Source organism: Aotus nancymaae, unplaced genomic scaffold (assembly GCF_030222135.1).
Source record: "Aotus nancymaae isolate 86718 unplaced genomic scaffold, 86718_ANA_hifiasm-v0.15.2.pri h1tg000057l, whole genome shotgun sequence".
Classification (NCBI taxonomy): domain Eukaryota; kingdom Metazoa; phylum Chordata; class Mammalia; order Primates; family Aotidae; genus Aotus; species Aotus nancymaae.
In genome coordinates, this window is record NW_026988471.1 from 70,932,458 (window position 1) to 70,948,472 (window position 16,015).

Here is a 16,015-nt window from a genome sequence, read left to right on the forward strand (position 1 = left end):
AGCCCCGCCAGTAGCTCCTGAGCAAGCTCTACAAAAATGTTGGCAGTGAGCAGAGACCAAGAAAACATTGGTGTTTCTTAACTTAAACCAAAGTTGGAAAAAATGAGCACCAGCAGAGAGAGAGGAGCCCCAAACTAGACATTTCTTTATTTGCTGTTGCTATTTTGGGTCCGGCAGGCTGGCCCTGTCTGGGGGAGGACAGGGGAGAGAGCCGGGGGTGGATGGGGGAAGAGGGGGTCAGGCATTCCTCCCATCTCCCTGGGGCTAGTGGTTTGGAGGGGAAAGGCAGTTAACCACCCGGGGGAGAGGACGCCGGAGCGAACAGCCGCGGAGAGGTTTCCCGGGGCTGGACACGTGGACTCAGGGGCTCCTCCAGGCTCGCTGAAGATGAACCAAAAGAAGGGGGGCTGCGTTGTGGGAGGGAAGGGTGAGGTGGCCTCTGCCTTGGCATGTGCTCTGCCCCTTCCTGAGCCTCCTACCTGCTGTGGGCTCTCCTTCCAGGGATCCCAGCCTCCCTGACCAGCTCGGGACTCCTTACCTCAGCCTCCCTTTCCTCTTCTGAACCCATCCAAACTTTTCTCACTCGGCTCCCGCCCCGAAGGACATACTGCTCTGAGCTGATGAAGCTGGGCCTGGGTATTGAATGTGTTGCCTCCTCTAGGGGACAATGTGAATTTGAAGAGCAGGAGCTTCTGCTTCTCAGGCCGTGTCTGACCTTTGGTTTCAATCAAATGGTGAAGTAATCGTGGAGAATAATTTTCGCTCCATGTTGGGTCGCTGTGGTTATTCCATTTGGCAGAGCTTCTGAAAGTTTCAGGATAAAAAGCAGTTGAAGACCAGTGAATAGTGGTTGACATGCTGATAATCACTTGAAAGGGTAGGGATATTAGATGTTACACTAACCAAAAAAAAAACAGAGTACTACACATGAAGGGGGAGGCTTTAATTTCTTCTTCTTCCAGATCTGTATCATCATACCTCCTTTAGAGACAAGTTTTAGAACTGTGCTGTCCAATATGGTAGCCACAGCTGTCTATTTAAATTTACATTAATTAAAAGTTAATGCAATGAAAAATTTATCTCCCCAGTCATACTGGCCACATTTCAAGTGCTCAGTAGCTGCATGGGGCTAGTGACTACCATATTGGATGGCAAAGATATAAACCATTTTCATCATAGCAGAAAGTTCCATTGGCAAGCGCTGTTCCAGAAGAATGGAAGTGAGGATGTGGTGGGAGAAGGAGAGAGGAGAGGTCCTCGGCTACACATGGCCCCTCTCTGCAGAGCAGAGTGCTCCTAGGAGGGAATGATGTAGGCTTTGCCTTTGATGGGAAGGAAACTTGGCGGGGGTGGGTGGTGAGGTGAGGTGAGCATATCTTAATGGTACAGTCCCCTTCCATGCAATTCTGTAAGGCTCCCACAGGGGACACTCCCAGTGGGGGTGTCAGGCTGGTCTACCCAGGCCTGGAGGACTCTGCCTCCCTAACCTCTCTTGGGGACATTCAGATCCTGAAGGGGACTGTGGGTTTCTGTCTTTCTCTGGTACCCAGTATCCGATGGAGAAGGTGCCTGGGGCCCGGATGCCAGTGCAGATACGGGTCAAGCTGTGGTTTGGGCTCTCTGTGAATGAGAAGGAGTTCAACCAGTTTGCTGAGGGGAAGCTGTCTGTCTTTGCTGAAACTGTGAGTGCCTGCCTGCCCCCACCTCTGCCTCCTACTCCCTGGAGCTGCCTTGGCCCCCTGCTCACGTCTCATTCTTCCTGACCCTCCAGTATGAGAACCAGACCAAGTTGGCCCTGGTCGGCAACTGGGGCACAACGGGCCTCACCTACCCCAAGTTTTCTGACGTCACGGGCAAGATCAAGCTACCCCAGGACAGCTTCCGCCCCTCGGCTGGCTGGACCTGGGCTGGAGATTGGTTTGTGTGTCCGGAGAAGACGTGAGTCATAGGCAGGGAGGGTTGGGGAGGGGCAGGCCAGGCTGCCCAGCAGGGACTGCACCCTCCTATTGGAGGCAGGCTATGGCTCTGCTGATCCCTCTGCTTGCTGCTGCATGGGTCATAGGAACTGCCACTGAGCTCTCCCAGGACTGAGGCTTGCCAGGCAGCCATCCTTCCGGAGGGCTTGGACAGTCAGGCAGTCCTTTATTCTTTTCACTAAAAAAATTTTTTTGAGACAGAGTCTGACTGTCACCCAGGCTAGAGTGCAGTGGCATGATCACAGCTTATTGCAGCCTCAACCTCCTGGCCTCAGGTGATCCTCCTGCTCCTGCCTTCTGAGTAGCTGGGACGACAGGCACACGCCATCATGCCTGGCTAATTTTTAAATTTTTTGTAGAGACAGGGTCTCCCTATATTGCCCAGGCTGGTCTTGAACTCCTGGGCTCAAGTGATCCTCCCTCCTAAACCTCTCAAAGTGTTGGGATTACAGGCTTGAGTTACCACGCCTACCTAGGCCTTTATTCTTAAACCTCCATTCTGTGTGGCGTCCACTGGGTGTGGCCCCATCCTCCAAGACACCCAGAACAAGCCCATCACCTCCTCTGCACATGAACCCTGCTCGTGTCTGGGCTGCTCACACATTCTCCTGAGTGGTCCTTTCCCTCTCAGATCCACGTGGTCCTTCTCCATGTGTATTGATGTCTTCGCCTCTCTCCCCTCTCCTTTTCCTGTTTGGCATTTAGCACTGTGGTGTTTAAGTATAACTCATTGTACAGGCAAGCACTCAAGTCTTACCAGTACAGCTTGAAAACACTTTATATATATATTTTTTGAGGGTGCAGAGTCTTGCTCTGTTGCCCAGGCTGGAGTGCAGTGGTGTGATCTTGGCTCACCTCAACCTCTGCCTCCTGGGTTCAAGCGAGTCTTCTGCCTTGGCCTCCTGAGTAGCTAGAATTCTAGGCTAGTATCACCACACCCAGCGAAATTTTGTATTTTTAGTAGAGATGGGGTTTCACCATGTTGGCCAGGCTGGTATTGAACTCCTGACCTCTTGATCTGCCTTCCTCGGTCTCCCAAAGTGCTGGGATTACAGGTGTGAGCCACCACACCCGGCCAACACTTTATATTTTTACAACTGTCTATTGAGCCTCGACTGCCCATCCGCCTTTTGGTGTCTTCAGTTGGCCTCCTTTTCTGCTTACCTTGGGTGATGTGCTCTTTTGTCCTTGATGATCTCGGAGTGTCCCTAGGTCTTTTTTTCACTCTCTGCCCTGGTCTCTGGCACCCTCCCCTCCCCACCTACCCCCAAGTCTCTCACTGTTGGTTGGGGTGAGGCTGACACATCAGGGGTGCTCTTCTGGAGGTGGTGGATGGAGGGGGGCCTCTCCAGCAGAGACTCTGACTGGCCTTCTCCTGCAGACTGCTCCATGACACAGATGCCGGTCACCTGAGCTTCGTGGAGGAGGTGTTTGAGAACCAGACCCGGCTTCCTGGAGGCCAGTGGATCTACATGAGTGACAACTACACTGACGTGGTAAAGCGGGTGCTCAGGACCAGGGCCAGGTGGGGTCTAGATGTTTGGTCTCCAGAGGCACCTGCGGCTCAGGGAAGGCTGGGGCATATTCCTCCTTGCTACCTCCTACCTCCAGAGCCTTCATGCTTCGGTTTCCAGAGGGACTGTGGGGTGCAGTGGGGGCAGGACACTGATTCTGGGCTCTGCCCTTCTATCTGGGACTTTGAGGAATGTATGTCATCAAGTTGCATCTTTTCTGCCTGCCTGCTCACGTCTGCCTGTCTCCTCTCTGCCTGCCTGTCTGGTTTTGTCCTTAGAATGGGGAGAAAGTGCTTCCCAAGGATGACATTGAATGCCCACTGGGCTGGAAGTGGGAAGATGAGGAATGGTCCACAGACCTCAACCGGGCTGTCGATGAGCAAGGTGGGCAGCACATGGAGCCAGGCGAGCCCCATCCCTGGCGAGCTCTCAAGCCATGCTGGTGGGGACAGCTGAATGCCAGGGCCCTTCACTGGGCTATTTCATCCTTTCATCCAGGGACACTCCCTGAAGGCACCCCAACTCCAAGCTACAAATTAGGCAAATTAGTACCAAGAGTCAGAGGCCACTCAAGAGTCTGTGACCATGCCCCAAATTCAGAGATGGTCCCAGGAGAGATGGGGAATTGCTAAGCAATGAGTGACGGATTCCCTTTCCCCTAGGCTGGGAGTATAGCATCACCATCCCTCCAGACCGGAAGCCGAAGCACTGGGTCCCTGCTGAGAAGATGTACTACACACACCGAAGGCGGCGCTGGGTGCGCCTTCGCAGGAGGGATCTCAGCCAGATGGAAGCACTGAAGAGGGTGAGCCAGCAGGTGGTGGGTGGGAGTGAGGCCCCTGGTCACAGGTGGCCAGCAGGCACAGGTGCAGACCTGCATGCACACAGACACATGCATGTGTGCACACGGCATGTACAGATGCCTGGGATTCACTGGAGGTGCTCAAAGATCACAATCAGCACACACACAGATCACACCCAGTACACAGAGATCACACCCAGCACACACATGACAGCAACCCACACATCACACCCAGCACACCCACGGATCACACCCAGCACACACAGATCACACCCAGCACACCCACGGATCACACCCAGCACACACACAGATCGCACCCAGCACACCCATGGATCACATCCAGCACACCCAGATCACAACCAGCATACACACAAATCACAGCACACCCAGATCACACCCAGCGCACACACAAATCACACTCAGCACACCCACGGATCACATCCAGCACACACACAGATCGCACCCAGCACACCCACGGATCACACCCAGCACACCCATGGATCACATCCAGCACACACTCAAATCACACCTAGCACACCCAGATAACACCCAGCACACACAGATCACACCCAGCACACCTATGGATCACATCCAACACACACACAGATCACACCCAGCATACCCATGGATCACACCTAGCACACCCAGATCACACCCAGCACACACACAAATCACACCCAGCACACACACAAATCACACCTAACACACCTGCAGATCACACCCAGCACACACACAAATCACACCCAGCACACACAAATCACACCCACACACCTGCAGATGCTCATAGACACACTCAGATGCCCATGATTATGTGAGGGGGTCACATGCAGAGTTCACACACTGACCTGGAAGATGGAAAGTCACCCACAGCCTGTGTCTTAGGCTGGGTTTCCTGGAGGCAGAGGCTCAGATGTAGATTTGGCTGCACATTATTAGGGCAGTGCCCTCGGGGGTGTGAGGAGCAAGGATATAATTTCAGGCAAGTCAGCTGGGGCCTGAGCTGTGGCCTGGGGAGGCGCATAGCTCAGAACACCACAGAATCCTCACCTGGAGGTGGGACTGGGCTTTGTATCCTCTCAGCTGTCTGTCCAGGCTTGGGGCTTCCTGCGGTGAGCTGGGGCACATACCTATCTCTTCAGTGAGGTGGTTCCCTTCAGCCATGGGAGTTCCCTGGAGCAGGTGGCCACTGGGAGCTGGGAGCCATCGATGCTGATGGCAGCTGGGGGTGGGTGCACCATGCGAGTGCACTGGCTGGTGAAGGGGCTGGGGTGGGCCCCACTGGCATTCATGCAGTGCGAGCACATATGGCCACAGTTGAGCACAGATGCCACAGGACACTGTCAGGCCCATTGTGCACATGGGTGGGCCCACGCGAGCACATGCACTTGCTGCGGCGTCACACAGGGGCCCGCACGCTGCACAGTCTCAGTGCCTGCCTCCCTGGACCTTCTTGGTCTATGATCTTCCTTCCTAAACACACATTTGAATTTTGGCTCAAGAACCAGACCTCCCTTAGTCCAGGAGTAGCATGTGGCATGATCCAGGTTCTTTCCTTTCTCCTTGGGGGCAGAGAAACTAGAGAGGGCTGTTACTGGGTGCGGGGAGGGGCAAGGCTTGTGGATGACCAGCTGTTCCTGGTGCTATAAACCAGACAGATTCAACTTTCTCCCTGAAGAGTCACCCAGGAGACAGAGGCAAAGCCTGCCCAGTCTCATGTGCCTTGCCTGCCACCCCCAAGCCAGCATCCTTCCTGGAAAGGGGCACAGCTGGCTTCCAGGACTGGCCCTTGTCACTGTGCTCCTGGCCCTGATCTGAGGTGGTGTCTCGCGACAGTGCCAGGTCACTCTCTCCCAGTAGCTGAATGGCAAGGGGGCTCCCAGGACTCCCTCCAGGCCCAGGAAAGGGACCCCATGGATGAGGTACAGGGGGTCCCTCCACAGCTGAGCTGGGTCTAGCCTCCTGGGTAGAAATCGGCTGTGGCTGTGGAGTAGGATCTTCCCTTTACCTCTGAACTGCAGACCCACTACAGGATGTGAAAAAGAAAAATGAAGTGACAAGAAAACTTTGGATTCATGAAATCCACCCAGAATTCAAACAAGTCAAAAGCCCAGTGTTTCCGTCACTTTGTTAGCCTACCTTCCCTTTCTGGCTCTTTTATTCTCCCTGCAGCCCACAGAGCCTCCTCTCCCCTCCTGATTTTTTTTTTTTTTTTTTTTTTAGACAGAGTCTTGTTCTGTCACCTGGGCTTGAGTGCAGTGGCATGATCTCGGCTCACTGCAACCTCCGCCTCCCGGGTTCAAGCAATTCTCCTGCCTCAGCCTCCCTGGTAGCTGGAATTACAGGCATGAGCCACCATGCCTGGCCTCCCCTCCTGATTTTCTGACCTGGGGTTCCTGTGACTGCAGAAAACCCCTCTCCTCCAGGTGGCCCTCCCAGGATTTCCCACCTGGAGGGTGCTGGTATGGGAGCTGGTGGGGAGCTGTCATGGAGGACAGGAAGGCAAAAGTTGAGCTGAGCTGAGGACTCCCCCAGGCTTCCCACCAGCCTCTGAGTCTGCCCCTTCTCTTGTGCAGCACAAGCAGGCGGAGGCGGAGGGCGAGGGCTGGGAGTATGCCTCTCTTTTTGGCTGGAAGTTCCACCTCGAGTACCGCAAGACGGATGCCTTCCGCCGCCGCCGCTGGCGCCGTCGCATGGAGCCACTGGAGAAGACGGGGCCTGCAGCTGTGTTTGCCCTTGAGGGGGCCCTGGTATGTGGGGCTGCGCTTGTCCTGGGTCAGGTGGGGTGTGTCTTGGTTTTCCAGAGCTGTTCAGGCTGATGTGGAAGAGGTGCAGGGACCCCAGGTTAGGACGTTTGGATGGATCACTGGCTGGTCATCCTGGCTTCAGTACCTGTGCGGTGGCATGTGGGGAAGGTGGCCCCAGTCTGGGTGTCCTCCTAAAATAAAAAACTTCCTTCCTTGGTACTGGAACACCTGCTGCTACTACTCTGAGTAGTCAAGATGAAAGCAGAGGGTGAGATGGCCTTGGCCGTCTGGCTGACCTGTGCCTGGCTGGCTGGCATGAAGGTGTGGGGCAGGCCCACGGGAGGAGTGAGAGAGGTCTTGAGGCCCCAGAGTGTCCTTGGTTGCACGTGCCTCCTCCCAAGGCAGAGACCATCTCATGGGCATCCCCAGCAATTTTGGGGGAGAGGTGTGCCTTAGAAGCTGAGCCCCAGGATGGCTTCCTGCCCCAGGATGCACTTTCTATAGTCATTGGAACTGGGGTAGGCTCAAGGTTCTCCAGGGCCTGGGTGATGGGCTCCTCAAGAGAGGAGCAGGTGCCTCTGGGACAGTCTGAGCAAACACTTGGTACTGGCACACAGCCTGTCCCTGCTCTGCTGCTCTGAGAAGGAGCCATCCCCTCTGAAATCCAGCCAGGACTGGCATCTCCCTGGGTGTTTGAGCTGGAGCCCTAGGGAGTGGGTGCCATGGGATGTGAGGGTGTCCATGTGAAGCCAGCTGTGTGTGTGTGGTTGGGGTCACCTATCTGTAGGACAGCCCGGCTTTGACAGCTGGAGGAGTGCTGTAAGGAGGCTCAGGATCTGCCGGGCTGGGCACCAGGAGGGAGGAGAAGCCAGCAGTGGCCTTGAGAGTGAATAGGCGGGTGTGGGGAGGCTCTGTCAGTCTCAGGCCTCAATGGTGGGCAAGGCCCAGCAGTGGCAGTGTAGAAGCGGAAGCTCTCTGGGGGCCCTGAGGACATCAGAGGAGCCTGCCACAGACTTCGGAGAGAGCCCCTCCCTTGTCCCTCGGCCAGGTCAAGTGGAGACTGAGGGAGGTGGTGGAGCTCTGGGCTCTCTGGGCTGTGGACTGGTCCTCCAGCCAGGGCAGGGGAGGATAGGATGGAACTGCTGCCCAGGTAAGAGCAGCCACAGTCGTGGAGCCTTCTGGGGTGGGGCTGGTGTTCTGCAGCCCCTCTACTTTGAGTCAGAAAAGGCCTGGCCTGGGCACTGGGCAAGGGCTGGTGATGGTCCTGTGGCTCCAGCTGAGGGGTGGGGTGTAAAGATCTTGGCAGGCCTCAGAGTCAGGGCCAGGTCTGAGAAGGCCAGTAAGGCATCCTGTGCAATCAGGATCTGTTTCCATCAGCCAGAGCTCCACCCAAAGGGGCTAAGGGGAAAAAGCATTTATGGGCTCACAGTGTTGGGAAGAACCCAAGAGGTGAACCAGCCCTTAGGCCTGGCAGGAAACAGGTTCACAGTGTCCCAGGACTCTCCCCTCTGTCTTGGGCTTGTCTCACACGGGCTCTCACTGTGTGGTAGCAAAGATGGTATTGGTGATGAAAGGCCGACATCATCCCTCCAGCCAGCAAAGTCCTGCTAGATAAAGTAGCCCAGCCCATGGTGCCACACTCTTTTTTCCTGGCAGCTTGAGACCCCAGAGTGCTGCTTTCTCAGTAATGTCAGTGAAGTCTTGGGCATGACTGCCCAGCTCTACCCGGTGGTACCTAGCCAGCCCCTGCACCTGGGTGAGGGATGGAGGGTTCTGATTGGCAGGTGTGGGCCACGCCCCTTCTCTGTGATTGACAGCACCACCAGACTGGGGAGAGGAGCTTCTGAAAAGAAAAACAAAAACCAAAACACAAAAACCAAAGCAGTGTTGGGCAAAGAGCTCCAGATGGTCCGGATGGTGACCAGAGCAGTAGGCAGCCAGTGTGAGCTGTTGATAAGAGGAGTGTTCTGGTCAGAGCTGGGCTTTGGGACCATCAGTCAAGCAGCCATGGAGGATGCTTGGGAGGTGGAGCCTCCCATCAGGAAGCTTGAGGAGTCTTGGGTAGAGAACCAGGAGAGGTGACCACCTGGGGTGAGGCCGTGGGGTCAAGGTGGCGGGAGGTGGAACCGCAGAGTTTGGGGAGGGAAGGGCTGGAGGTGGACGGTGAGGCCCTGCGGTTGCCAGTCCGCAGGGCAGGGTGGGGCAGGCTGTGATGAGTTCACGGTTGGCCCTGGCAAGGCTGACACACACGGTGAAGTGCTGTGTGAGGGAGACAGAGCTGGTGGCTGCTTGCCAGGTGGCCCAGGGCGGGAAGGCTGGGGTAGGGGGCTGAGGGGGCAGGAGTGGGGAAGAGGTGACTGGAGACATGTGGACAAACGTGGATGGGCACTGGGGCTGGCTGGGCCTGGAGGAAGAAGGTGACAAGGCTGGGGGACCCACTGCCAAGCTTTCATGGCTCAGCGCCTGGGAGAATGAGGGGGCCACTTTCCAGAAGCGGAGAGACCAATCTGTGTATTCTTCATGTGGAAGAAAGTGTCCTGAGGAATCGGTGAAACCAGGTGTGACTCAACAGCCATGGGAGGGTGACAGATTGTCATTCACATGTGACTTCCTGTGATATTCGGATGAGACCAATGCAGCAAGGCCCTGAGTCCTGGGACAGCTTGGCTGGCAGAGAGAACCAGAGGGAGATGGCGGGTTCAGAGGCTGGATCCCACACACCTGCAGCTGGAGGACCAGAGAGTTTTGGAAGGTTTAGGTGTGTCTGGCATTTGGACAGAGCCACAGGCCCACTTGACTGTCTGGAAGACTCTATACCTGAGTGACAACACACACTCCCACATGCTCTCTCACACACCAACACACACTCCAACACACACTCTCTCCACACACTCATACCAACACATACTCTAACACACACTACCACATACACAATCACACTCACACACACCCTCACACACACCAACACAGTCTACATACTCTCATACATACGAACACACACACAATAACACACATACCCACTCATACACACTCCCACACACACACTAACACCTACACAATCACATACACACCCTCACACACACCAACACACTCTACATACTCTCATACATACCATACACACAATAACACACACATACCCACTTTCATACACACTCCCACACACTCCCTCACACACTAACACCTATGCAATCACACACACACCCTTACACACATCAACACACTCTCTCTACATACTGTCATACATACCAACACATACACATGCACACACATACCCACTCTCATACACCCCACACACACTCACAAACACACTAACATATGCAATCACACACACACCCTCACACCCACCAACACATTCTCCCTCCACACTCATACACACCAGCACACACACACACTGACATATACATGCTCCCTTACACACTCACATGAATACATACACAATAGCATGCACACTCACACATACTGTCTCTCTCACACTCACACTCCCCCTCCACGGTCACCTTTCCATCTTCCTGACAGGACTGGAGATGGTTTGGGCTCCCACTGCTGAGCTGCTGTCTTTGTCCCAGGATGGCCTGATGCCCCAGCACAGCACTAGGGCTAAGGTCCCCTCTGCATCCTGGGGGAAGGTGGTTGGGTTTCCTGGGTGCTAGGACCCAGCTTCTATCCTGAGAGCTGGTCTCTACCCATGGGTCCCTGATGCCTGGTGATTCATTGGTGGGATGGGTGAAGCCTCTGTGGCTTGAATTCTGCTTTCCCTGCTTCCTAGCTGGGGACAGGTCACTCACGCCATTAGTGGTTCTGTTACCCCACTTGCGCAAGTAACTGCATCCCAGGACAATTATAAGGATTAATGATGATGTGGGTAGCGAAGCGCTTCTCAGACTTAGTGAAAGTAGGTGCCGTCTGGGGATAGTGTTAAAATGCAGACTTCAGATTCAGGGTCCGGTGGGGCCCGAGAGTCTCCGTGTCTAACAAGTCTCCATGTGACACTGATGCCACTGGTCCAGGGGCCATCTCGGAGTAGCACAGATGTGAAGTACAAAGTGCCTCATCAAGATGGGGCTCCCATTGGTCCCCCACTTGGGTGCTCTTCTGAGAGAGGCAGAGTATGTGCATTCCTGCTGGGAGGTGTGTGGCCAGGGTCCTGGGGAGGGAGGCAGGGCAAGATGACATGTTCTCCCTGTGGCTTGGTGGGAGAAACGTGGTCTTTGCTTCTAATGATCCCCTGATCTGATGCTGGAGGCCTGGCTCATGGGGAACTCCTGTCTGATCAAGAAGAGAGATGTTCACATGTGAGTGCAAATAAACCCCTGGAATCTGTGTCTTTGAAGTGTTGGAGGTAGAATAAGAGACATTTCAGAGTTGCAGGGTCTAGTGAGGGGAGGCTTCTTGAAGGAGGATGTTGGGAGGCAGGCCTTGCAGGGGCTGGAGAAGGGCTGTGGGTGGAAGCCAGGTAGCCTTGTTGGTAATCTGACAGTTCTGGACCAGGCCTGTGGTGCCCCCTTGCCTCCTGCCACCCCTTCCCTGACCCACACGTCCACCAGCGGGCTGGGCCTTGCCTTTCAGCTCCCCTCTGGAAGACGTCTCGTTGGAAGGCAGGCCTTGTCTGCTCATTAGCACAGGCAGCCTTTCCCTGAAACCTTCTGCAGGGGCCAAGCCTGGCTCCTTCCACGGAGCGGGAGGCCCTGGCTCCGTCTGCTAATCGTCTGCTGTCTCCATCCCGAGCATTATTTTATTTTCATATTATTCTTTTTCCAGCTAATATCCTGGCATTTCCAAAGACACCGGGTTTCATAATCTTCCTGGCGTTCCCAGGGAGCTGGGAAGCAGAGCACAAAGCCGCTATTATAGCGCGTTCCATCCAACCTCCCTTTCCACCCCACACCCCTTGTGGCCACGGCAGCCACCACCGCCGCCTCCCACCCAGTCACCCCCTCCTGACGCCACCGGCCTCTCTGGGAACTCTGGTGACGGCTGCCGGGATGAGCTCACAGAATCCATTCTGTCGCCCTTGCCCTGGGCCTGCCCTTCATGATCGAGGATTTTTCCAAGCCCTGCCTCTGTGCTTGGCTCTGAGTGTTGGGAAGGGTTCTCTGAGATGCCTGGGCCTGGCAGGGAGGGGAGGGACAGAAATGTCGGCAATGTGTGCTCAGAGTCTTGGAGATTTCTGCAGCTGGAAGAAACTTTCATTTTCTAAAGGTGTGCCTGACCTGCCTTGGGAGCTGCAGGAGCATCTTGATATTGGATGCAAAGTTGTGCATGGGCATGCACACATGTATGATCTGGTGTAAGGTTCGTGGTTTTATCTAATGCTCCAGGGGACCCAGGACCCCATACAGGATAAGAATTCTTAATATTGCTTTTATCATGTGCTAAAAACCAGTCTTTGTATATGTCATCTCATAATGACCCCAGAAGGCTGGATTCTATTATTAGCCCCATTTTATAGTTGGGGAGACTGAGGCTCTAGAGCTGCAGTCTCCCACACAGTAGCCACTAGCCATGGGTGGCTACTTAAGTTTACAGTTAAAGTACAATTCCCCAATCAGACAGGCCACATTTCCAGTGCTCAGTAGCCACAACTGCCGAGTGGCTGGCTACCACATTGGGCGGTGCAGCCATTGATGATTTTATCACTGCTCGAAGGTCAATTGGAGGAAGGTCTATTGGAGGAAGGTCTATGGGAGGAAGGTCTAGTGGAGGAAGGTCTATGGGAGGAAGGTCTAGTGGAGGAAGGTCTATGGGAGGAAGGTTTATGGGAGGAAGGTCTAGTAGATGAAGGTCTATGGGAGGAAGGTCTATTGGATGAAGGTCTATGGGAGGAAGGTCTACTGGAGGAAGGCCTATTGGAGGAAGGTCTACTGGGGGAAGGTCTATTAGACAGTGCTGCTCTGGAACAGCTCCGAGCCCCTCATGTCACTCTGGAAGAAACAGGCCTGAGAGGGGATGCCCAGCACAAGTCAGTACTAGAACTGAGGCCTGGGCAGCGGCTTTTCTGTCCTTTTTTCTGCCCCTTTCCCCAGGTGTCTCCTGACCAGCAGCCAAACCCTCATCTGGTGCTTTCATTCCCCCACTTCTATGAGGACATCATTTCCCTCCTGCTCCATGGAGTCCCTTTGTGGTGGAGTCCCAGGGTGGGAGGATTGGATGCAGCAGGCTGCTGGGCAGCTGGCTAGAGGCCTCTGCCCTGGGCGGCCTTCTCCTCACCTGATAGCCAGGCAGCTTGACCATCCTGGGGCAGTCGGGCAGCTATAGAGGAGCTGGCCCCCCGGCCCCCACCCCGGGAAACCTCCAGAGGGTTGGTGGAGGCCAGCGTCCTGACTGCAGTAGAGAGGACCCTCTGAGACAGGCGGCTCAAGCCTGGGCCGGCGGGCAGGAAAGGCCAGTTGGGAGTTAGAAGCATAGGGAACTGGGTCAGGGAAAGGCTGGTGCCAGAGAGGAGTAATCTGGAATTTGAGCTGGCTGCAAAGAAGGGCAGATGTGTGTGGGGAGGGAGGGACGGCTCTGCACCTGAATGAAGCCATGCTGTGGGCAGGGGACCCAGGCTTGATTCCCAGAGCCAGCACTGTGAGCAAGGTCAGGCCCTGGGATGTGTGAGGGGTTTGCCTCATTAGTAATCAAGGCCTATGGCTGGGGCTGGGGCTGGGCTGTTGGAAGGTGGCTTTGTGGATCTCTGGACTCTATTTCTTGAATATTCAAGTTGAACACCTGTTCTGTACCTGGCATTGTGCTAGCACGGGCAGCTTGAGGGCTGGATCCCCTTTCAGGCAGAGGCCTCGCTGCTTTTCCTACCGTCCTACATTGGGGGACAATTTGGGTAATTCCTCTCAATGTGTGGACCCTGGGTCTGTCTCCCTTAAGATTTGAACGCCAAAGTCTGGAGGATTTGATTGCATGTCCACGCGCCTCAGACAAAATGCCAGTGCCCAGATTCATGGCTGCAGAGGAGTGTGTTACAGTCAGGGGCATGTGTTGGGTGTCCCCCATGTGGGTCATTATACATACATGAGGGTCTTCATCTGCCATTGCCAGAGTGACTGCATAATTTACTATCCAGTCTGGGATGCTATTAATAATCATGCTGGAAAAACAGGCATAAGTAGGACCATTCCAGGGAAACTGGGCCATAGAACTGTCCTAATTACCAAGGTACTCTGGCATGGGATGCAACCTGCTCCAGTGTTCTCTGCAATGTCCACATGTGGAGACATGGAAACCCTCGAGGGACAAACACACACGAATACAGCTTGCGCCAGCCCACACGTGGCATCGTGGATTCTCCAAGTTTCCTGATTCCACCCTCAGCTCCCCAGGACCAGCCAGTAGTTTTGTAAGGAGTTTAGCAGCTGCTGCCAAGCCCTGGCTCCAGCTGTAAATTAAATGGGGTTGCACTCTTGCCTGCTATTCTACTTAAGGTTGCAATCGGCCTGATTAGAAAGGGAGTCTGTGTGTTCCTGCATTCCATTCTGTCTTTTAAAGGGTTCCCCTCCTTTGGCCTGGACTACTGGCCTGTGTGGGGTTTCCCTGCAAGCTGAGGCTGGAACAGCCAGGGAAATGAAGTGGGCCCTGGGCTTCCCACAGCCTTGACTTGGCACTCAACTAGAACTCCCGAACTCTGCTCAGGTGCTTTGAGCTCTGATGGGGTAGCAGGAGCCTGGGAAGAGCCTTGAGTGTGGGCAGGGGTATCCCTGGTTCTGCCAACTAATTTGCTGTGTAGCCCCCGGGAAGACCTTAACTTTTCTGGGCCCCAGTTTTCTCACTTATCAGATGGGAATGCTAAAAATACAACAAAAATAATAACCTCCCCTTATGGAGCAGGGGTCATCAAACTACGTCCCACAGACCAAAATCTGGCCCTCTGCCTGCTTTTGTAAATAAGGCTTTATCGGCCCGTGGCCCACACCTGTGATCCCAGCACTTCGGGAGGCCACAGCAGGCAGATACCTGAGGTCAGGAGTTCGAGACCAGCCTGGCCAATGTGGCAAAACCCCATCTCTACTGAAAATACAAAAATTATTTAGGAGGCTGAGGCAGGAGAATCACTTGAACCTGGGAGGCAGAGGTTGCAGCGAGCTGAGATCAGGCCATTGTATTCCAGCCTGGGACAGAGAGGGAGACTCCATCTCAAAAAAAAAAAAGGCTTTATTGGCACACAGCTGGTGCTCATCCACCTACGTAGTGCCTGTGGTTGCTTTCATGTTACAACAGCAGCTGAGCAATTGCAGCAGAGACTATATGGCCCACAAAATCAAAAGTAGTTAGCACTTGACCCTTTATAGACAAGGCCTGTCCACCCATTCTAGGGCACGTACCATGGGTCAGCCATTGCCTTCTGCCCTGTCCACATAATATCTCATGTAACTCTTCCAGCAATTCTAGGAGATAGGGTCTATCAGCACTCCCATTTTACAGATAAGCAGGCTGAGGCAACCGAGAATCCAAGTCATAATTGTTTAGCTATGGATATTGTGAAAAATTTTATGCATCATGGTTGTGTTGTGCAGGGTTTGTAGCAGTCTACACTATATCATTGTGTTGGCATTTGGACGTTCCAGCAAAGCCCATAGTGAAGAGCTCTAGGGTTGCAATCAGCCATGATTAGAAGGGGAGTCTGTGTGTTCCTGCATGCCATTCTGTCTTTTAAAGATGGTGAAGACCTGGAAGCTGCAAGCTCAGGCTGGAGCAGTCAGGGAAATGAAGAACCGTGCTGGTCAGTGTTTAACAACTAGCTCTCCAAAACAAAATGAAACAATCCCCAGCCCTGCTTTGTAGCATTTGCTGATTTCCATGGCGTGGATGTTCCTGGCATGACCGATTTCAAGCTAACAATGTGGCACCACTGAACACTGGGAAGAGACGGGCCGTAGCGTGCTGATGTATAATGTTTCCATCGCAGATACGTGAGCCAACAGCAGCCTCAGGAGCAGAGACAACAGGAAAAGGTAGTACTAGAATTAGAACGGGCTGGGCGTGGTGGCT

At 54.2% G+C, this 16,015-nt stretch overlaps 1 protein-coding gene across 17 annotated transcripts in view; it reads left to right on the plus strand.

Moving 5' to 3' along the window:
• The window catches only part of DYSF (dysferlin), a 235,298-nt gene that overhangs the window by 112,198 nt on the left and 107,085 nt on the right, over positions 1-16,015 (plus strand). For all 17 annotated transcript variants that reach the window (XM_012475624.3, XM_012475622.3, XM_012475629.3 and 14 more), the window contains 6 exons: positions 1,551-1,682; positions 1,772-1,938; positions 3,358-3,472; positions 3,769-3,874; positions 4,153-4,295; positions 6,866-7,039. In XM_012475624.3, the coding sequence (XP_012331047.2) occupies positions 1,551-1,682; positions 1,772-1,938; positions 3,358-3,472; positions 3,769-3,874; positions 4,153-4,295; positions 6,866-7,039 (837 nt within the window). The remainder of the gene's footprint in view (positions 1-1,550; positions 1,683-1,771; positions 1,939-3,357; positions 3,473-3,768; positions 3,875-4,152; positions 4,296-6,865; positions 7,040-16,015) is intronic.